The sequence below is a fragment of the Leiobunum rupestre genome, chromosome 1, assembly GCF_980474605.1.
Source record: "Leiobunum rupestre chromosome 1, qqLeiRupe1.1.hap1, whole genome shotgun sequence".
NCBI classification, from domain to species: Eukaryota; Metazoa; Arthropoda; class Arachnida; order Opiliones; family Sclerosomatidae; genus Leiobunum; species Leiobunum rupestre.
In genome coordinates, this window is record NC_143384.1 from 5,466,044 (window position 1) to 5,490,247 (window position 24,204).

At 37.8% G+C, this 24,204-nt stretch overlaps 2 protein-coding genes across 2 annotated transcripts; both read left to right on the forward strand.

The window, feature by feature from the left end:
- The first annotated feature begins 1,165 nt into the window (after positions 1–1,165).
- Positions 1,166–2,146, forward strand: LOC149960469 (uncharacterized). Its single transcript, XM_090178390.1, has one exon. The coding sequence runs from the start codon at positions 1,166–1,168 to the stop codon at positions 2,144–2,146; it is 981 nt and encodes a 326-aa protein (XP_090034516.1).
- A 184-nt stretch (positions 2,147–2,330) lies between these two features.
- On the forward strand, positions 2,331–3,063 carry LOC149960470 (uncharacterized). Its single transcript, XM_090178505.1, has 2 exons — positions 2,331–2,454; positions 2,519–3,063. The coding sequence occupies exons 1-2, from the start codon at positions 2,331–2,333 to the stop codon at positions 3,061–3,063; spliced, it is 669 nt and encodes a 222-aa protein (XP_090034631.1).
- Positions 3,064–24,204: the final 21,141 nt, after the last annotated feature.

Sequence of the window (24,204 nt, forward strand, 5' to 3'; positions counted from 1 at the left end):
TCTAAATGCCATCTGATAACAGATAAGAAAAGTCTAAGAAATCGTCGTGACAATGTATAAGTTTTAAAAGGTCAGTTCTTAGTGTTTAAAAAAAGGAGTCGGCACTCATCAGCCCGAGAAGGGATTTGCTGTCATAGATATTTAAAAATTATCCTTTGCTATTTATTCTAATTTTGATTTAGTACTTTCAATGAAATTAATATTAAATATTAAATTACATTTTATTTTTATAATTTTAATCTTTATTTAAATATGATAAAAAGAAATGACTTCGTTAGATTTGCATATTTTAACAAGTTGGCAAGCTTGCCAAAATATACCTCTCCTCGGAAGAATTTGCCCTTGGTTGTATTAACTACTGGACACGGTACTCCTTGATATTTCGCCATCAAAAGCGTCCACCAAACATGTTATCCCGGTGCTATCCCATTCAGTAGATTATTTTTTGTTTTAATTATAAATAATACAAATGTTATTGTATTAAACAAATTTTCAATATCAATAGAAAAAATACAATTTTAGACCCAAAACGTTATGAAATTACCAAAGCAATAAAATGAGAAATAAAAAATAAAAAATTTAAAATTATTCGAACGCTCACGAAACGTAAAATATGCAAGAACCTATTTCACAGAGAAAAAGCAACCCCATTGTATTATAGGTATTAAAAAATCAAATTTATATGGAAAACCCAAAGTGAAAGCACTAATAAAAAAACTGTGTGGGCTCATGACGACAACCCAACGAAGCCGATAAAAATTAATGCAAATTAAAAATCGTAGACATGAATAATTATCCCCCACATTACCAACAAACAAGAAAAATAACCAATTGAAAAATATATAATAACAACCAAACTAAGTAACAAGTTAATTAAAATACTTAGTAATCAAGACATTTACGTAAATTTAAATAGCCACAGTAATACACATTGTATTAACAGAAATATGCAATAAACATTAATAATAACCCAATCAAACAACAAGATAATTCAAATACTTGGAAATCTAGAAAATGTCAATCCACGGTTATGAAAATTGTAATAGAAAAAACCAAAAACATATTACCGTTAAAAATTCCCGGCTTATAACGCACACAAAAAAACGTAAAACTCTAACTGAGCTAGACAACAAAATTGAAGACTTGATTGTGAATGAAGCCGAATATGAAAATGAGATATCAACTACGCAAGAATCCAGTTCGGCTTCCGAAATTGGAAATATGCAGGTTCAATGGTGATGTATCAATGTGGCAAAACTTTTGGGGACAGTATGAAACTGCTAAACGCAACAATAATCTACTGAACGACATAAATAAGTTCACCTATCTCAAGGGATATTTGGAAGGAGGTACAGCGAATGTCGTATCTGGGTTGAGCTTGTCCGCCATTAATTATAGCATCGCCGTGACTCATCTAAAGGAACGGTTTGGTCGAAAGGATCTGATAATCAGTTCACATATGGAACGCCTGTTGAAGTTGCCAACAGTGAAGAAATCTTCGGACATCATAGCTCTTCGCCAGTTATACGACGCGTGTGAAATAGAAGTACGCAGTTTCGAAGCCCTCGGTATACCCAAAGACACGTACGGTAGCCTTCTAAGTCGTCTTTTCGGAACGCGTCTACCAGAAGACATCGTCATTGAATTCAGTAGAAGTCGTCAAAACCACGACAGCGAATGGCAATACGAAGAAATTATACGTTTCGTGGAACGAGAAATCGTAAGCAGAGAACACGCGTGTGCCCTGAGACAACATACCATACCACTGAAGCCGGGTCCTCTGTCAAAGATTACTGAGTCATCAAAATATTCGCCTGAAAAGCACTTTTTACCTTCTGCCGCGTCGCTCAACGTTACCGTCGAAAAATCGGAATGGTGCCATTTTTGTGAAAATAATAATCACTATACTGGCAACTGCGACAAGAACAAAAATTATACTAAAGAAAGTCAGAGTGCCTCGTCTGGGTGTTCTAAAAGTCCGGATGATGATATTAAACCGAAGGTATTACTTTCGTGTGGAAATGCCGAAGGCGAAGGAGTGGTGGTTATGCAAACGGCTAAAATTAAAATCGTGAACTTCGATGGAAAATGTGAAGAATCTCGTTGTCTTTTGGATACGGGAAGTCACGTATCTTTCATATGTTAAAAATATCTCGTAAATTGAACTTGAAGGTGATCGGTGAAGAAGTTATAACGATCCACGAAGGAAGGTTTGTAAGGTTTTCAGAAGCTTACAAGATTCAAAGGAATTTATTGAAATTATCGCCATTGAAATTCCAAAGATCTGTGGAACGGTATTCGCGATTCCTAGTGCTAACATAGTCAAGGAGATGTCCGAAAGAGGCTACCAGCTAGCAGACGTTATTGTGAAAAATCAAGTTTCAGTCAAAGACCCGTCAATAGAAAGTGTTAATCGGGTCAAATTGTTATTGGAATGTAGTCAAAGAAGAGAGAGTGCGCTTAGATAGCTCCCTTTTGGCGTTGAATACGATTTTCGGATGGATAATTCACGGTACAGATGTAAGAAATACAGAAGATATTGGAGTTAACTCAATCGCAGTTTTACACGTAAATTTTGAAAAAGAATTATCGAGTCGGGTGCGAGCGTTCTGGGAATCCGATTCGATTGGAATTCTAAAGAACAGTCAATCGAGCGTCGAAACGAAGGAGCAGTTGGATGAATGCGAAAGAAATCTTCGGAACGTTATTTGGAGATATGAGGTAGTTCTCCCTTGGAACTTTCAAAAGTGCAAACTGGCCGATAATTACGGAGTAGCGAAGCGAAGATTTCTCAATTTGATGTTAAATCTAAGACGGAATCCGGAAGAATTTGAGCGCTACAATCAAGTGATATTTGATCAAAAACAAGCTGGTATTATTGAAGAAGTGCCATGTGAAAAGTATCCTCGTGCGAATCAACCGGTATATTACATTCCTCATAGAGCCGTAGTGAGAGATCACAGGACAACAACTAAATTCAGAATAGTCTATGACGCTTGTTCTCACGGAAAGGATGAGTGGAAACCGGACCGTTTCTTTTACCGGAATTGTTTGATGTCTTGATCGGATTTAGAGAAAAAGCAATAGCCTTTACGGGGGATATAGAAAAGGCTTTTCACCAGATAAGTGTGCGAGAAGACGACTGAGATGCATTGAGGTTATTCTGGGTGAAAGGTTCTTCGGAGGAAGAGAGAAAACATGATAATCTACAGATTTACAAGAGTACCGTATTAATTCTTGTTGAACGCTACTAGCAAGTGCCATCTACGCAAAAACGAAGACAAGTACCCTGCAACTTGAAAGGAATTAAATATATATATTTATTACCCATATAATTAATAGAAATATGAACCCCTCTCTGAAACGTTTGGCTATTTTTCTAAAGCGTGTATAGATCGAGTTAATTTAAAATACGAGATGTAAGGTTTTCTCCAACCAACTTTTTAATTGCCATTTCAGAACCAAGTCTAAAAATAAATATAAAACAGGTTAACCATAGGATTATACCGATCTGCTCAGTGGTCCCAAAAAAAATGGTTTATTTACCCTTTTGTACTGCCCAAATGGAATATAATCCAATTTTTAAAGGTTTCAGTATTCCTTTACTAATTCTTTGGCTTTGTTAAACACCTCTTAAGGATAGAAAAAACCCCGTTTAAAAGGTAATAAAAAAGGACTAAAGTCAATAGATATAGTCTTCACAAAATAATTAGTTAATTATCAGAGTTTACTGTTCACGAATTGTGTCAAAATTAATGGAGATAATATCATTTTAATTATGGTATATGTACCGCAGGAAAGGTGTTCAGCACGAAGTCCACGTTGCCTCTCTGGTCAGTGAGTGCCATCCGTTGCAACAAAAATTCATCTGACCACGGCTCGGGAATCACCTCAGGAATTCTTCGACCAAGCCATCCTTTACGAAAGAGCTGAGCGTTTTCACAGCAACGGCCTTAAACATACAGCGATGCTCGAGGCCAGCGATACTTGCTTTCTTCTGGAATTCAGACTGAGTAGCAGTCAGAGAGAAACAGCGGAAGAAGATGCCAAGTCAAATGGCGCAAGATGGTCGGTACAAGCCGTCGGGATGTTTGTCATCTATACTTAACAAGGCAGGGTGACTCTAGGATAGACGGATCAACAGCGGAGACGAGGGAATGCTTTTAATGTCGTTAACGGCACCGTGACGTGAAAGCCCTTCCTTTTAGCTTAACCCGTGGGTGCCGAAAAGGTCAACGTTTTAACCACAGTTGCAGGTGTGTGGCACACAAATGCGGGCGCCTAACCGAAGGGCATTCAACCAACAGCGGGATTCTTTTGTGCGCACCATGAGCAGTCGGAGGAAAGTAGAACAGTTAAGAACTTACTAACATTGTAAGTCAGTTAAACTCTTAGAAAAATTCGTCCATAATTGTATAAAACATGATCCAAATTTTTTGTCACTGATACCGTAACAAAAACAATACGTGCAAAGTTGGACTTTATGTGGATCCAATATTGCATATTATTACGGGATATATTGGTAGTTAATTTGTCCATTATTGTACAATATAGCATCAAATATATTTTAATTTTGGGACTCAAATTGTCCAAAATCGGGAGGTGAGAGTAGTTTAGACAAAGGCAAACAAAGGAATATTTTTATGAATATTGAATAGTGGGTCATTCCATTACAAATCAACCAGATGTGCAGTGCCGGATTTACCATTAGGCACTTTAATCACAGTGCCTAGGGCCTACGAATGAGCATTTAGGGCCTACTTTTTCCAGTTCTCTAATTTTTGACAGTGGGCCCCTACGTCGGCGGGCCCCTTATCAGTCCTTCCCTGACCGTTTTCAGCCAAGCCCTGGGTATTTGGCCTTTGTCTCCCCCCCCATGGCATGTCTCTAGTGCCTAGTGCCTACGAATACCTGAATCCGGCACTGCAAAGGTGTCCACCCTACCATCTTAAATTTAGCTGAAATTTTGTATTTTAGTTAGTTTTGGCCTTAAAGCCGCTTTCCAAATAATGTTTAGTGGACGAAAGACGGTTTTGGAGATATTTGATGCCAAAAATGGTAAAAAATGACTTTGAACTCTAACGTCAAAATTTCATATCTGTTGATGTATATTTTATTTATTTATTTATCATTCTAATTACAAGATCACGAAGCCATAGTAGGCTTATATGTGATCAGACACAGATGATATATTTGGAAGAAAACATTGAAAATATAACACAAAAAACTAGATTATATAATATAGAACACAGTAAGTTTTAATTTTTAAACTAAATGAGGGAGAGAACATTGACTATCACATTGGGAAAGTGAATCTTGAATCCACAATGAGACCGCCTTTCGGAATGAGACTTTAGAAGGATAATTCAAAATCTTTAGTGGAAGAGTGGTTTTAATAATTTTGCCTGATGACCGTGTATACGTGTTGGTGGAAGAATCAAAAAGTTAAAAAAATGTATCTTGAGTCGGTGCCTTTAGAACACGTTGATAGAGAACAAACAAATAGACAAGATCGTTAACACAATGATGGGTCACAGGGTCCAAAATTCCGAGGGTTTTATTTCGTGGAATTGGTGAAGATTTGTTGAGACCACAAGTAAGTTTCGTTAAACGATAATGCGCTTTAGTCAGAGTGATTATGTCACCCACTAGAGCGGGAGACCAAACAACCGACGCAAAGTCAATATTCGGTAGAAGTAGAGAACATTAGATGATTCGTATTAGAGTATTTGAGCGGAAGTAAAAATTGCGGCGTGTCAAGCCGGTAATCGAGTTCATTCGTTTACTGATGGTTTGAGTGTGAGAGGAATATAATACACGTTCATCAGTGATAAATCCAAGATCACGATTTTTGGTAAAACACTCAATAGAAGATCCAGGGAGCGTATAGGAATGCCGACGGTTGTTACTTCCAAGGTGGAGAATCATACTTTTAGACGGATTAAAAGCCATACCAAGTTTGGAAGCCCAAACGTTAACACTATCAAGATCACTTGTAGATTGATACAATCGTTGTCTGTAAGAAGAGGGTATCCCAGCTTCGTGTCGTCAGCGAATAAATAAGGCATAGCATGCGAAACCGCAGATGGAAGGCCATTGATGATGACCGAAAACAGGAGAGGACCAAGTACAGTCCCTTGAGGTACTCCGCTTAGGGGACAATGGGCATCGGAAGAAGTGCCTTTGAGAAACACCGTTTGTGAACGGCCGACTATTAAGTCTAGATTCCAATGCAGAGCTAACTCAGTTATTCCAGCAGACTCTAAAGCGGCGAGTAAACCATCGTGAGATATCGTGTCAAAAGCTTTGCTGAGATCAAAAAGACTACATCGACAGCTTTACCAGAAACTAGCCATTTGGTCCAATCATTAGTAGCCGCGAGGAAGTTATTTGAACAGGATTTACCAGGAAGGAACCCATGTTGAGATTTGGAGAAAAAAATCTATTTCATTGAGGAAAGCTTTAATCTGTGGTTTCGCTATTCATTCGTGTGTACGTGAAATTTGGCTAGTTTGGACGATACCACCAAAATTTCCCGGTTCAGTACGACTACCAGACTTATGTATTGGAGTAAGATACGAAACCTTCCACGAGACCGGAATTATCCCAGTATTGAAGCTGTGGGTGAAGATGCGATACAAAGGATCAGTAAGGAAACCAGTGAGATATTTCAGTAGGTAAGGGTGAAGCCCATCATGTCCAGCTGCTTGGTTTACATTTAGTTTTTGGAGGAGTTTGTAAATTTCATTACGGTCGCATTGGAATACCGAGAGTTTAGGTCGATCTGGATTCGTAGGTGGCGTAACGCTAATATTCGGCTGGTTACTTGACACTTTGACAAAGTGAGAACCTAGAGTCTGAACAAATGCATTTCATTCAGTGGTTAACACACCATCGCCAGTTTTCATTTCACCAATTGTAAATTTAGTTTTGCGCATTTATTTGACATGGCTGTAGAACGTCTTCGGATTCGAAGAAATTTGTTTAGTGAGGGTATACTCTGATTTCCTTTTAACTTTCCCTAACGCATTGGTAAGACCATTCCGAGCTTGTTTGTACTTTTCATAGGCAGCATCCACAACGTCAGAATTAGCACCCCGCCTTTAAAGTCGTACACAGTTAGTGCATTGTTGGCGTTTGAACGCACTAGACTTCGAAGTCGGACGGTCGTATGTTGAGTGGGAGATATACCTAAGCAGCGAAGTGGCACGAAGAGTGAGATTCCTGTATTTATAATTTGCATGAATTTCATACATAAGACGTCAATGTCATTTGATCGAAGAATTTGACACCATTGCACATCTTCCAAGAAATTGACAAAGTTTTCGTTATCGCCTTTAAAGAAATCTCTATAGATCCTCCGTATGGGAGGATTTACATCAATTGAAACGGATGTCTTGAATACTATGACGCTGTGGTCGGTGTTTCCAATAGGGGAAGATGTAAAGGATCAAAGACAAAGTGAGGACCATTAGTTAAAACCAAGTCAAGAATGTTGGAAGCATTTGAGGCACGGCACCGAGTCGGTGTCATAATAATTTGGTGTAAATTCATAGAAGAAAGCGTACCCACAAAAGTACGCGCTGCAGCCGATGGACCAACAGAGGGACTAAATAGTAGCCAGTCAATATGCGGGTAATTTAGGTCATCAAGGATAAGTTTGTTTTTTTTTGAGTCACTGTAATTGGTCACAGCATATGTAACATAATTACTCATAAGTATGCCACTAGCTCTATTTCTTCACTAACGGTTTGTTTCACAGATATTGCGTCGTCCATACTCTATTTGATGTAATATTTTACGTCATCGAATCTCAAATGCCGATTATGCCTTCGCACAATGAGCTCTACGTCTGATAAATCGACGGCCATTATTTTAGTAAACAAACCTGTTTGAACAACCAAGGCTTAGGAGTTAAAATGAGATACACTATAGTGTCCGGTGCTGTTAATGCAATGAATTTGCAAATTAATGCAGTTTTCGGAGACTAACGATCTTAAATCAATTTGCATTGTCAAATAAAAGAAGCAGGTTTATTGGTAAAAATAGTTGAAATTCAGGTTGAGCTTTTCTGGTGCATCTACAATGTTGGAGTCTTTGCAGATTCTTTTGAGCCTAGGCCTAACTCTTCTAGGCTCAGTATGGGTTTTAAAAACGCTGGTGGAATATCCCACTTCGACGACTTGCTGCAGTTTGGATAGCGATCACGGAATTGGTCATTTTCCCCAACCTTTTATTTTTCTAAACTACTAATTATTAACTTCATCCGCACAAACCGAGCGAGTTTATAAATTTCAATAAAGCTACATTGGGCTGACTAAAATTCCTTCTTAATTTAGAGGTTTCCCATAGGCTGAAATAAATATGTTAGTAGCCAATAGTGTGACTTCCAAAATTACTAGGATGAATAAAGAGGTTAAAATCTAACTTTGTCCACCTTTTTACTGGTTCGTGGTGAAACAAACCGTTAGTGAAGATTATTGAATGGAATAAAGGTACAGTGGCATACTTATGAGTAATTATGTTACATTTGGTCACAGATGTAATAAGTTCAAACGTTTCACTGTGATTATTGTAGGTGGGGGAACGGTAAATGACGCAAACTAGTAGGGCTTGTGACGCGGTAGAACAGAGTGTAGCAAGGTGTTCTAGACCAAGTGTTGATGACCACAACTCGGAGACGTTAGTTGGAATAAGAAATAACACGCGACATTGAATAAGATTCGATACGTAGAGAGCGACGCCACCTCTTTGCAGTGGGGGAGTGCGATCACGTCGGTAAAGAGATGAGCCTATCAATGATAACTCACTATCCAAAACATCTCGGGTCAACCACGTTTCCGTTAAAGCGACGAGGTTCACATTAAATTGAGAACAGACCTGCTGAAGTTCAGAGAGTTTATAAGCAGTGAGACCAGCCATGTTCGTTAAAAGTGATTAAATATAATTTAATTGTCGAGGAACAAAAATTGGAGCACACGGATTTAATGTTGGAGTTGAGAGATTGATCTTGTTAACAGAGGGCAAATGACCGAAAGGTGGAACTCGAGCCGGTGATGTTAGATGTTTTTTGGAGAACTAGGAGTGATTGTAGTAGAAGATGGTGAATCACGATGGTGATAAAATTCGGTTCGAAGGTGGACCACTCCGTCACGAATGAACAAATTCTTTTCCCCTTTGGCTAATCGATTACGTAGTTCTTCAACGGCTTTCAAATGTTTGGTCTGTTGGAGCTTAGTTCGGTCAATCAAGCAGGAGAGTGAAGTCTCGGAGTTCAATGTTTAGAACGTTTTCATACCAGAAAATAATTTATATTTCAAGGTGAATGAAGGGAAGATTAATCTGATGAGACGAGGAACGGATCTTTGTTGTCAAAGACGTTCGACCAAAACGGAGGATAATTCCGAATGGAGGAAAATAATATCCGATAACAGACCACGGTTATTGTATATGTTAATGTCGGGAAAATTGCCTGCGTTGAACGTCTTCTCGTTCGAGTCGATTTACATTTGAAGATAGAGTGGTGATAGAGTCATCAGTATGTTTCATAGATGTGTGAATGTTTGAGCAATTAGCGTGAATAGTGAAGAATTCATCTTGCCACTTCTGTTTGAGATCTAAAAAGTCTTTCTGGCCATCTAAAATTTTCTGACCTTGGTAGGCAATGACAGTTGAAAGGTCATCGATAATTTCTTGGTGGTCATTTAGCATTACGGAATCCTCTTGGCGTTGAGAAATCAAGGAATCAATTTTCGATTCGAGAGTTTTAAGTCGAGCCTTCATTGATTCACAACGCGAAATATGGGAGCAACTGCAGCTAACACAACTTTCTTGGTTTTCAGTAGTAGGAGGGACGATAACATTTGAGAAAATATTAAAAGAATCGTCAGATGAAGGCCGTAAAGTATGTATATCATCAAGGTTGTCAGATTTATTAGATTTCGAGCTTTTCATCTTTTCAAGATCAGCTTAGTATAGTTGCGGAATTAACACCTTCAACCTTTGGTATGTCTTTAAAACGAGAAGATCATAGATATGAAGTAATAAGGTTCGTTTGAGACATCTTGCACGCCAAAGTTGCTTTGTCCATACAACGGCTATTCCGCTAACCCTAATATATATATAAATTTTGCTAAGCCTAATTCTTAATAACAGATAATTCAAAAACGAAATTGAAAAACGGCGCGAGAAAAAAATTCATGCGACTGCGCGTGATTATTATTATTTCGCAATAAGTTAAAAAGTTATTATACAGAGATTTTTTAATATTTTTGAAAGAACGAGTGTCGAAAAATAGTCTAGTTCACTCCAGCTCAGGAACGACAGTGGCAAAAAGGGGGAAACAAACGTTTTTTCCCTTTTTCACTCTTTCTCCACCCGCTGACATTTCGCTCGTCGATAGAGTGAAATAATTCAAGGTCGTCACCAGTAGCGGCGCCAGGATTTTTGGGGAGGTAGGCCAACCTTTTGGAGGCCCCCAAATTGATGAAGCCCCCAAAACCACAATTTTTTAAAATCCGTCCACGTGTATTTGTTTTTAAGCAAGGGGTGCAATTTTTACAGAGATTTCTGAGGTTAAATAATTGAGAGAATATATATTTTATTTTGGAGACATTTTAAGACGACTTTTGACGTAAATTTGGAAAATTTGGATTAATATTCTTAAATTGGGTAAATATAGGTAAATTGGGTAAATTTGGGTAAATTTGGGTAAATATGGGTAATTTGGGTAAATTTGCGATAAATGCACGTAATTTGCATAAAATTGGGCTAAATACACGTAAATGGGATAAATGTGGGAAAATACACGTAAGTTTGGTAAATTTCGGTAAATACAAGTAAATTGGGTTAATACGAGTATTTGTAAGCTGGTGCCTTGGGTATTATTCTAGCTGATTTATTATTTTTCTCTTACGCCACGGTTTAATCCTCCTACGCTCGCATTTTAAACCAGAGGGGGAAAGGCCGTAGAAAGCCAGCCATATCTATATTATAAGGAGCGCTTGATACGTTGGTCGTCGTACGTCCGAGCTCTCTGGAATGTTTGCTTAGTCTGTCATGAAGCCAAAGGCGGGGCGGAGAGGAAAAAGCGACTCGCGAAACAGAGGGAAACCGAGACTGCCTTTCGCTTCGTTACTGAGGTGGTTCGACTATCTATTTTCTCAAAATCCGTCGCCCCTAAGAGTTGGGCCGTGTTTGTCCCAACCCGCAATACACCCGAAATTTTCACTTTACGCTACGGATTTCGGACGGGGGGGAGGGGGGTGTTATCGTATGGGGAAGTTTCAGAAGGCCTGTGAGTTTCGGAAACTGGGAGGGGCGGGGCTCTATCGGCGTACGTTAGTCCCGTGGCCTTTATGCATCAGCCATTGGTTACAGGGGGTTTAAAGGGGTACAGGGGGATTTGGTACGACTGCGAGTTGGAGTTATTTTTGCGGGAAAAGGGTAACACGGAAATTCTCGCATTGGAAAGGGGGAGGGGAGTACTATGGTAACTCTCGCATGGAGAAAAGGGGGAGAGGGTACCACGGTAATTATAACATAGGAAACGCGGAGGGGGATACCACGGTAATTATCACATGGGCAAAAGGGGGAGGGGTACCCCGGTAATTATCACATGGGAAAAAGGGGGAGGAAGGGCCTTACTGGGGTGGTTCTACTATGGTGAAAAGGGTACCACGGTAATTATCACATTGGAAAAAGGGGGAGGTGCGTACCACGGTAATTATCACATGGGAGAAAAGGGGAGGAAGGGCCTTACTGGGGTGGTTCTACTATGGGGAAAAGGGTACCACGGTAATTATCACATGGGGAAAAGGGGAAGGAAGGACCTTACTGGGGTGGTTCTACTATGGGGAAAAGTGTACCACGGTAATTATCACATTGGAAAAAGGGGGAGGTGGGTACTACGGCAACTATCACATTGGAAAAAGGGGGAGGTCGGTACCCCGGTAATTATCACATGGGAAAAAGGGGGAGGGTACCTTACTGCGGTGGTTCGACAATGGGGAAAAAGGTGGAACGTAAATTCTCGCATGGGTAAAAGGGGGAGGGTGCCTTACTGCGGTATTTCAACTGTGGAGAAAAGTTTAACACGGTAACTATCCCATGGGAAAAAGGGGTTGGGGGGCGTACTGGGGTGGAGTGCCTCGAAACACACAACTAGCTGTAAGGTGGGCTTCTCGGCTAGTTCTTCTATAGTTATACCAGATTTTCGTAATTAAAATTCACGATGTTCGACAACCAACAACCTAGCAAGCCGGGCAATCGAGGTTCGGCGATCCCGTCTCTGGCGTTTTGCCGGTTTCTTTCGCACATGGTTTCCGCAACAGCGCTTGCCTCTCGCTTCCATTCGGGTGGGGAAGATAAGATATGGCGGCTCCCCCACCGAGCGCTCCAAAGTAATTTGGTCTTATACATGTAATTTTGTTAGGGGCTCAAAATTAGTTTTAGAGTCTTATACGCCTCTTGGTTCAGATTTGATTTTTAATTTAGCGATATTTGGATAGAGCACGTTGACACCAATCGTGCTTCGTTTTTCCGGAAAGCCCCCATTTTGACCCGTTAGTCGAAAACTTCTTTATTACAATTCACTAACACAATTAAAAATTGTCTTGACCCATCGTGTACCTTATCACATGCTTATTTTGTCATGGGCTTTTGGACTTTTTCTATTGTTGGTGACTCTTCGGGGCCGAGCCATTCTGTGGAATTTGGTTAACTATCACCTCCCCAGAGCCCCCATGTAGGAAGGGAGGGGGGGCAGCATTGGTTTTCGTAAGTTCATCTCTAAACGTGGTGAAAACGCTTCTGTTTGTTTTGTATCCCTTTAGACTAACCTCTCTGGTTGATTTTGAAAATTGTCACCCCATATTTCCTACAAAAATATTTCGAGAGGTTTTTTTCGACGGTTAATTTTATTTGTTCATGTTTCCGTTACCGGTTAAGGAGGATTATGCAGACGGGGGACACCTTCTTCGCTAAATGAAAAAGGGCTTAGATTCCTACCTCACTGACGTGGTGTGGAAACGGAATTATCTCTCATACTTTAATCAGTTTATACTACTATTCGTTGTGTTCGTAAAGCTTGGCTCGTGTGAAACTATTATTTGGGACTGCCGGGCCCACTTGTTTTCTTAAGAATTGGACGCCACTACCAAGCTGTACGCTTCCATTTTAATGGTACTGCCAGGTTACCCCTGGATTCTTGACAGGCTAGACAAAAGGTCGTCAGATCTGGTTGTAGAAAATGCCGGCCGTATTGCGAGGGATACATTAAAACACTAAAGATGCGTTAAATTTCGAAGTGTTTGGTAGAGCAATTGGTAGGTACATTTAAGTAAAAGGAAAGTGAGGTCGACACTCCGATCCCGGGGTCGGGGTCAGGTTCGGGATTGGGGTCCGGGATTTAAGGGGTGAAATGCGGGTAAAATCATCAAAAAGTCAATGTATTTAGGGTATTTCTCGCGACGATTTGTTTTCTCATATATCAACATATTATGTCCAGGCCAACTTGTTCATTTATCTACGCTTATCTCGAAAGATACTTGAACGTATATCTTATCAAGCTTTATCGTACGGAATAAGTTGAAATGATGTAAAAAGTGATAACCTGGGCGACGCGTGCGCAGATTACCCCGGGGGACGCGGTTAATTTGAATTTAACAGTGTTTTGACGTCATTGAATATTCGTTGTTAAAGTAGAATGGAAATATTTTTTAACTTTATTTTAATATCATTGTAGTGGATTTGAGTGTTTTGACGTCATGGAATATTTGTTGTTAAAGTAGAATGGAAATATTTTTAAACTTCATTTTAATATCATTGTAGTACTTAAATACACTAGACACTTGAATCTATATCACGACTATTTCAAACGAATATTTTAAGTATGAGAAACGTATCGTTCTCAAATGATACTTGAATATACTATAAAAGGGGTTGTATAGGGTTGTGGGAGGTCATTCCACGGTTAACAGCGGTAGCTATATTCAAGATGCCTAAAGCCCAACATATTTGCCCTACGTGCGCGAAAAGTTTTTCTACCAAGTCCCACTTAAATCAGCATGTTAGAGAAGTACACGGTGATAGACATAAGTTTATCTGTGAAGTATGTGGTAAGAATGTGGCTAGATTTGAACATTTCAAGAGCCATCAACGAACTCATGACTTGAACGCACCCGGCCCTTCCGAACCCATGGACCTGTCTTGCACACAATCACCAATGCAACGTTCGCCATCACCAACCCGTCCACCATCACCTAGTCTGCTTCAAGACATTCAACTGGAATCTATCCAACCATATGCATCAGCTTTACCCAACAGCCCAACACCATCACCTGTTCCCGCCTCACCAATACTTGATGAAACACCACCAGCATCTCCAAGTATGGTCCAGGCCTTGAATGATACGTTAGCATCTATTCGTTATAATGCCGAGGACTATGATATTGATGTGGCTATGTTTATCGGACGTTACCGAGCCGCTTTCCGTAAATTTCTAATGGAAAGACTCGCCAGTAAACGTGGAATTAAATGGTTCTTACTCGTAAGATCTGTTTATATGAGACCTTTGGGGGTTGCGGAACAAAGTGCGGAAGTGAGACCCTATTTCCGGAGCATTATGCAGACAACATTAACGGCCGATGTAATTGAAAGACAGCTGAATGACTGCATTGAAACAATACAGTCAGCAGCGGAAAACTTTGAAGCGACAGGTATGTACTAAAATTTATAAGTTATATTTTGAACTAAAACATTATATTTTTTAGAGGATCGGGTTGGGTAATTGACCGTGTTCTGTATGTAGAATTATATGTAGCATCTTACCAACCGTTGCGAGGGTCATCGTATATGGAACTACCTAAAAAACTCTCTCAACGTCGTGCGATTCTTAATATTAGAAACGAAAATGACGAGAAATGTTTTCTCTGGTCAATTCTCGCTAAACTTCACCCAGTTTCTTGGCTTCATCACCCTAACAGTGTTTCGAAATATACACCTTATGAAAATGAACTTGATACCAGTGATATATCTTTTCCTTTCAAATTAAACGCTACGGAACTTAAAAAATTTCAATTAATGAATAATTTATCAATATCTGTGTTTGGCTTCTCGGGAGATATATTCCCCCTTTACGTAAGCGCTAACAAGTGTTGTAAGGAAAGGAAGGTTGATTTGCTATACATCACCGACGAAACTAAAGATATTGACGATGGGAATAGACATTACTGTCTTATACGAGACCTAGGAAAACTGTTACAGCATCTAACAAAACACAGAAGTACAAGTTATTATTGCAGGTAATTTAGTTTCCAATATATTAGTTTGCAATCTACTAATTATTTTCTTTATTAGAATGTGTCTTCACCGATTCAGCGGTAATAACGCTGAACAGCGACGTGATGCGCATATCGAAGAATGTGCCACCCACGGCGTCCAAAAAACAGTTTTCCCTACCAAGAAGAAGACGCTTTATTTTGATAAATATGAGTGGACGGAAAAAGTAAAAATAAAAATTATTTAATTTAACTCTTAATGAAATGAAATTATTAGGTGCAGTATGTATTTTACGCCGATTTTGAAGCAATCCTACCGAGAGTTCAAAGATGTGATCTAGATCCCGATTTAAATACCAGCAAAGTAAACATGCACATCAGCTGCGCGTATTCGTGGGTGCTTGTTGGGCCTACGGTAAGTTATTTGGCAAAATTCCCTTTTAGATATATTATAAGAGTAGACTTATAGGTGTACCTGTTCGAACCGATTGCTATCGAGGTCAAGATGCAACTCGAAGATTTCTGGAGTCTATTCTGGAATTAGAGACTGAGCTGATAAATCTCATTGAGACCAATGTACCAATGATTATTACCCTGGAGGAGGAGGAACAGTTTCAAGCTGCTACGCATTGCTTTATTTGTCAGAAACAGCTAAATCAGGGAAATATGCCCGCTGTTCGAGATCATTGTCATTTCAGCGGTAAATATAGGGGGCCAGCACATAACGTCTGTAATCTTCAAAAGAAAGTTCCAGAATTTATCCCTATTTTTCTTCATAACCTTAGCAGGTGAATTTATTAAGTTAATTAAACAGGAAATAAACCTAATAATAATAAATCTTCATAGATACGATTTACATCTTATATGTCAGGAGATTGGTCATTTTAAGGAACAGACACTTGACTGTATTCCTTCCACTAGCGAAAATTATATTTGGCTGAAACTTGGTAAAATATATTTAATTATGAATTTAACCTTAACAGTAATTTTATTATTATTTTTAGGGAGATTTCGGTTTTTAGACTCTTATCGATTTCTAAGTGATAGCCTCGATGCTCTAGTATCTAATCTCGTTTTGGAAGGAGCCAGTAAATTCCAGATTGTTAAGAAATATTTTGAAAGTGAGAAAGTTAAACTGCTTTTGCGGAAGGGGGTCTACCCGTACGAGTATATGGACGATGAAAAGAAATTTGACGAGACGATGCTGCCACCTAGAGAAACGTTTTTCAGTTCATTGAAAAATCAAAATATTTTAGAATCTGATTATTTACACGCCCAAAATGTTTGGACAGCGTTTAATATTCAAACATTAGGTAAAATTACAATAGTATAAATATTTCAAATCTCTTAAACTCGGTTTTCGTAGGAGAATACACCGACCTCTATGTGAAAAGCGATGCGTTGCTCTTAGCCGACGTTTTTGAAAATTTTAAAACATTATCTATAACTCATTATAAATTAGATCCCGCTCACGCTTACACCGCACCAGGTTTAGCCTGGCAAGCAGCTTTGAAGATGACCGAGGTTCGCCTCGATCTCATACTTGATATAGATCAACACTTATTTATTGAAAAGAGTAACGCTTTTTGATATTTTAAATATTATTGTATTTACATTGAATTTTTAGGAATTCGAGGCGGTGTTTCAATGATCTCAACTCGTTATTCTGAAGCGAATAACAAATATATGCCCGACACATATGATTCGTCTAAAGAGAGCAGTTATATATGCTATTTAGGTAATTTACATTTAAAAAAAAAAAAATTTAATTTTTTTTTAATTTTAATTATTTTTATTTTTTATTATTTTAATTAACTTAATTTAACTTAATTGAAGATGCGAATAATTTGTACGGTGCTGTTATGTGTGAACCACTACCGCTAGGCGATTTCCAGTGGGTTCAGGAGGATGATTTGCAAACACTGTGAAAATATTCTGAGTATTCCCAATAACGTTGAAAACGGATACATTTTAGAGTGTTATAATTATTGGATTATATTTTAAAAGAATTGTTTCCTTTGCAGGTGGATCTGGAATATCCTCCAGAGTTGCATGACTTGCATAACGATCTCCCAGTAGCGGCGGAATCAAAAGTTATTACACATGATATGCTATCTCCATACTCCAAAGATCTCTTAGGAAAATTAAATATTAAGGAGAATCAAAGTCTACCAAAACTTCTTCCTAATTTAAATAATAAAGAGAAATACATAGTACATTACCGTAATTTAAAATATTATGTAGAATTAGGTTTGAAAATAACCAAGGTTCATCGAGCTCTAACCTTCACTCAAGGAAAATGGTTAGAAAAATATGTTAAATTCAACACTGAACAGAGGAAATTATCCAAGAGCTCATTTGAAAAGAATTTCTGGAAACTTATGGTTAACTCTGTTTTCGGGTAAATCAATTTAAATAATTTATTGCTGTTTTTTCCCCTTACTTCATTTAATTCTTTAGAAAAACAATGGAAAATTTACGGAAGCATATAAATTTCCAGTTGATTCATAAACCAGAAAGAATGTTAAAAGTTACAAGTTCCCCGCAGTTTGAACACTATACCATCTTTAATGAAGAGTTAGCCGGCGCTCATAAGAAGAGAGCTAAAATTGTTCTTAACCGGCCTATATTTACCGGATTCGCCATTCTAGATTTATCCAAGGAGCTCATGTATCGGTTCCATTATGGATTTATAAAAAATATGTACGGGAGCAACGCATCACTATTATTTACAGACACTGGTAATTTAATTTAATATCAATTTTTTATTTAAATAGTAGTAATATATAAAATATTTACAGACAGTTTAACGTACAACATTAAGACGGATGATGTTTATAAAGACTTCGAAGTTCATAAAAACCGCTTTGACTTCTCTGATTATCCGCCTTCGCATTTCCTTCATTCTAATCAGAATAAAAAAGCTCTCGGCTATTTTAAAGACGAGACAAATTCACAGTTAATTCAAAGTTTTGTTGGACTTCGTCCAAAGCTTTATTCTATTAAATTGTACGGGGAGTCTAAGACCACTGAAGAGATAGAAAAGGAGTTGCGATTGGGGAAATCTTTAGAGTCAATTTTAAACCATAAAAAGGTTTGTAAGGGCGTTGCTATGAACGTTATTAGAAACGTCATCCGCCACGAAGACTATGAACGTTGTCTTTTTAATCAAGAAACCATGTCAGCCGAGATGATGCGTATAGCTAGTTTCAAGCATGAGCTATTTACTTTAAATACTAGAAAACTTTGTTTATCACCAAATGATGATAAGAGATATATTCTACCCTGCGGGGTTCGTACATTAGCGCACGGTCATAAAGATATTGAAAAATTATAATGAATGCTTGTATTTATGTATATATATAAAAAACTGCTATTGCTATAAATTGTAAAAAATTATTTTATTGAATACATTTTGCACATAAACTCTTTAATCATTTTATCGTTTACATATTTATCTTTCTTAAACCTAGACACAATGTTATACATTTCTATTCCTTTACACCTGTTTATAGCAAAATAGATACAGAATGCTCCACACGTATTACTAGAATTACTCTGTAATTGATTAGAATTAAAAGTAACAGTTTTACTGTTTCGTTCAATAAAGTCATTAAATTTAAAATAATCTGGCGGGTTTCCAAAGGAATCCATGAATTCACAATTTTTATGTTTAGAAAAATATATTAGAACCCAGTGTTCTCCAGGTTCAGCACTCGTATCGGTATTTACAATAAATAGAGAAGGGAATATTTTTACGTATTTAGGTAGCTTGTCAGCCGCGAACACGCCTTGAAATATACTTTTAGTACTCAAATCTTTTTCAAGAATTTTAGTTATCTGTAGCGAATCCATTAATTACTGTAATCGAAAATCACGGTTCGATTTTTATCAATTTCAATCAAATTTTGAAACTCAGCGTAAATTAGAATGGAAATCGTCTCCGGTAACGGTTTTGCAAATTTTAATTCTAATCTCAGGTTACTGTTTTTTTACAAGATGTAAGTGATTAGCGTTGTTATTAAGATCCGAGGTTAAATTGTACGCGAATAAACAATTTCCGTTAGGGTAATCTTCCCGACTTATCTGATTCCCTTCATCTACGTTCCACTGATTAGTTTGAATGAAAAGATTGCAATACGCTTGAATATATTGATTTTCCTCAAAGTTTAGAGATAACGCCTTATGAGGGACGCTGCTACCGTCAATGTACACTCTGTTTGAAAAGTCTTCGACAGCTGAAATTTTTGCCCTCTTTTTGATTCTGCTAGAAAACTATAATAGATAGCTCGATGAAACCAATTGCAATTTTTATTTATTTTCCAATATCTTTCGTTATTTATCGGTTTCGTCCGCCAAAAATTAATAGTTTGGCGGGAACCGTCAAAACTCATTTTTGGCAACTGTTTAAATATTGGTTCTACGGCACTGACTCGCGCGTTTTTGAATTCACAATGGTCGGTTCATATTTAGAAAGTGGAAAAATTATCCCTCTACAACCAACGGTTGAGAAGTTATCGCGTTTCCAAATTGTCGTCGAAGTTGCGTTATTTATAATCGCTTGATGAATTTTAGGTGTTTCCTAGTTTCGAGGAAACGCTATAACTTCTCAACCGTTGGTTGTAGAGGGATAATTTTTCCACTTTCTAAATATGAACCGACCATTGTGAATTCAAAAACGGGAGAGTCAGTGCCGTAGAACCATTATTTAAAAAGTTGTAAAAAATGAGTTTTGACGGTTCCCGCCAAACTATTAATTTTTGGTGGACGAAACCAATAAATAACGAAAGATATTGGAAAATAAATAAAAGTTGCAATTGGTTTCATTAAACTATATATTATAGTTTTCTAGCAGAATTAAAAAGAGGGCAAAAATTTCAGCTGTCGAAGACTTTTCAAACAGAGTGTACAATCCAATGCTTGTTAAATCGAAATGTTGAAAGTTGTACGGTGATTTTTTCAAATCTCCTAGAAACGCTTTTTGTTCCACAAACCCGATAACAACTTTCTTGGGTGCTTGTCCGGTAAATAAATGATCTTGCACACTAGCCATATGACCAGCGGGTATAGAAAAAGAGGTGCACTCCGAACGAGTTACAGGATATTTAGCGGTTCCATATTGTAGCGCCTTGGCTTGAGCGAGCGATAGTTCCGGTATCACTTTAACTTTCCTCAGATAAAGGGAAGCTGATAAAATCTCCACTTTACATTTTACGTCGGAGTGTACGCAAAAAGCTGCTCTATTTTTATCGAATTTAAATTTCAAATCAACCATATTTAATAAAAAACGTGGTTGTTGACATATATCAGTATGGACTACGCCTAACAAGTCAATCGCCCCTTTTTGCGCTAAACTCGCTCGTTTAGAGAAACCATCGTTATCGAAAAATGAATCGAACTTCCCAGGCGTATCCCGATAGAAAAGTGAACTGGTTAAATAACTTTTTTTCGCAGAATCTCCGAACGTTAATAAAGTTTGTATCATACTTTTATAAGCGTAATTTTGACTGGAAGGTGTTACTGATCTTTCATTAAGAAATACGTGGACGTCGCTAAAAAGCGAATGAAGAAACAAATTCTCGGGGGCGATATTGTCGGCTGGAGTTCCGGCTGCCCCACCCGCAACACCTGGAACCGCGGGTTGCGGTAGTTGGCCATTATCTTTAGTTACCTTAACTCGAACGTGCAACAAAGTTTGTGTTTCAGAGTTACCGTTGATAGAAAATGTAATTGATGCGTTATCAACTATATTTGATATTGGATTATACTCAACCCATTCACAACCAATAATCGAAGATTGTGTCATAGGTACTTGAAACAAATCTAGCTCGGAATTTATACACTCAACTGGGTGCGGGTGTAAAAGGGACATTATGAGAATATATCGGAACGTTTAGGGAACCGTCCTTTCGCTATCCTGCCTGCTGTTGAAATGCCGCTTTTCGACTGAGTTCGTTTCCTTTTATTTCCGGAACCCGTCATTCTTTTAATATGATCCGTAGCTGAAGATGTTAGTCTCATGGCTTCATCAGCTGCTGAAGCTAAAGTTTCCCTTCCAGCGTTAATAGAATGCGATTTAAGCGCTGTTTTAATTGGGACTCCGCTAACAACATCGGTCGCTACTTTCGCTCCGGTACTTAAAAGTTTTTTTCCCAAGTAAGAAGCGCCTTTCTTCAGTAAAGGTACCGCGAATCTAAACGCTGAAAATAATTTATTTCCTAGTCCATGTCCTCTTTGCACAGCTAAACCTCTATATACAGGTATTCCACCGAAACCAACCTGGTTTAAATAGTAACTTTCATAATCAGTTCTTGAAGGTGAATATTCAGACCTCATGATGTTAACTGTTCGCTCTCTTAAGCTAGAATGAAGGTGTGTCCTGAATGATTAAAGGTTTATAGTGAAGTCCACATTTTACGGGGTTTAAAATGTAATACAACGTGAGCTTTTTCACTATGAAACTGTATTGGCTCACTTAAATCATCTGTTATATTAATCTCTATAGTCTTAATATTATTACACACGACTGGTAGGTAATGAGGTTGTGAAAATATTTTTGTAGTTGTTTTCCCATTAGACTCGGCTTTCTCTTCGACGCTTATGATTCTTAATAGAGGTGCTAAACTATCCCCAACAACGCTATTTTCAACCAGATCAGAATAAACGAATAACCCAGCGTTCATATCAACTGGGTAGGGGGTTATCATTGAATTTAAAATGGTGAAATCATTATCTCTTCTATCCTTAAAACCTAGTAAAATCGATAGATCGGGGCCAATTACAGCTCTGATTTTCGGTTGCAATTTAACTTTAATTCGATTAGATTAATTTAAATAAGCGAATGTAACTTGTTCTTCTTGGTTGTGGACGTTCATAACATGTAATAGTTCTTCCGGAGTTTTATAAAAACCCGCGGGAACTTCAATTATTTTATCATATTCGAGAGGGTCTTTAACTAGAGGGTTATCAGTCATTTTATCATATTCGAGAGGGTCTTTAATAACCAATAGATTAGGTTTTCGAACGTTATGCCATGTCCGAGGATAGCTTATTTCCGCTAACCCAACTTCGTACTGTTCCTCAAATCTTAACGGTTCAGCTAAATACGTTCGAAATTTACCAACGCTATTATCATGGTAATATTATGACGAAGAATCTGAAGGTAGCGTTACGTAAAAACTCATTTTAAATCCACTTCTTGTATCCAAGAATTAAATGTAGGGTCGTAATCTTGCCACTTTACATACAGTTCTACGCGGCCGTCCGATTTTTTCCTCTTTTTTATTACTTTTTCGATTATGAAGTAACAGGCTTTTAAATCTCGACCAACAATCTGAACCTCCTCTCGATAGAATACTCCTAAAATGGGGTTAGAATTTAAATCCGTCAGCTTATATACAGGTGGGTCACGTGGTAGTCTCTCAGCTATTTTAAACAATTCTGTAGTAAAATTCGGGTTATATTTCTTATCGAAAATTGATAAATTTCTACTTATTCTACAAATATCTCCAATTTCAAACGCGTATGTTAACGGAGGAGAAAAATTTACTGAACCGTAAAGATTTTTCCATATTTTAGCAGAGTTATCTAGAGTAACTTCCGCGGGTTTACATTTAATTGATCTGTGATAACTATTGTTATACGCGTTTATAATATCATCTAAAACGTCGATATATTTAAGGGTGTTATTCTGCGTGAAATAGCGATATAAACGAGATTTAAAACTTCTAATGAATCTTTCAATAATGGACGCTTTCATTTCTGATCGAGTAGCGAAAAAGTTAATACCCCTTCGTTGTAATTCACTCTGCACTTCTTGACAGACAAATTCGTTTCCATGATCACTTTGAATTCTTTTCGGTTGACGACCTTTTTCAAAAACGTTACGTAACGCTTCTAAAATTGTTACACCTTTCTTATTTTTAACCGCTACAGCCATAGCGTATTTGCTAAATATGTCGATAATACATAATACATAGCGAGATCCTGAATTATATTTAGACAGCTTCTGAAAATCTGCCAAGTCTGCTTGCCACTGTTCGTCAATTCCATAAACAATAGTTCGATTTCGTTTGAATCGTCTTCTAGCAGGTTTATGCAGCGTATATGTATCCTGCTTTATTAGATATTGTTTTACTTTTTCCAATGAAACCTTTAAACCTTTATGTCGAGCTGAATTATAGAGCGTTCGAACTCCGGCGAATGACCCTGGGTCTGCGGGATTAGTATAGATTTTCTCAAGTTCTTTCTCCATATCGGGTAATATTTTGATGTAATGGCATGTAACGCCAAAAAAGGAAATTTAATAATTCTAATATTATAATAACTATGATAATTAATACAGCTGTGATAATTTTCGGTGATTTTGAAATTGATTGTGATAAATAGGCTAAAAGTCCTAAAGAGACCGTTTCTGTACAACCTTCCATTGTAGGCTTATACTATGAAATGAGAACAACATTATCAGGTTAATATATTTTATTTAGTATGTATCCAAGGTCTTAGAGGACTAGGTGAAGATGATGATAACATTGAGCTACTTGGCGGTGTATGAAATACAGCGAATGTTTTTAACAGTGTCAATCTTACAGGATTTTTAATTAAACGTTTTGAAATATTTGACTTATGAATGCCCACGTAAAACTCAGTAACTCCTATAGGATCAATCGCTGTTCCAGGCGTTTTTCTCACAGCGTCATACAAAAGATCGATTATATTAGATCCTCCAATCACTTGTCCTCGAATAGAAAGCTCTCCTGAGTTAGTCCATCTAATATATCTCGGATCTTCCGTAGTCGCTCGGTATAATGAAATTTCGTCACTAACATAAGTTGCAGGTAGAGAATAAGATATTTGCGCGAACCAAGTTTTAGGTCGTTCAGAGTTTTCAACAACGGGAGAGATTTGCTCTTTACGTACGTAAGTT

Excerpts from the sequence above, each read along its gene's own strand:
- LOC149960469 (XM_090178390.1), top strand. The coding sequence starts at position 1,166 with ATGAAAATGAGATATCAACTACGCAAGAATCCAGTTCGGCTTCCGAAA.
- LOC149960470 (XM_090178505.1), top strand. The coding sequence starts at position 2,331 with ATGTCCGAAAGAGGCTACCAGCTAGCAGACGTTATTGTGAAAAATCAA. Across the intron at positions 2,455-2,518 it reads ATGTAGTCAAAGAAGAGAGA|ATGTAAGAAATACAGAAGAT; the intron begins GTGCGCTTAGAT and ends TTCACGGTACAG.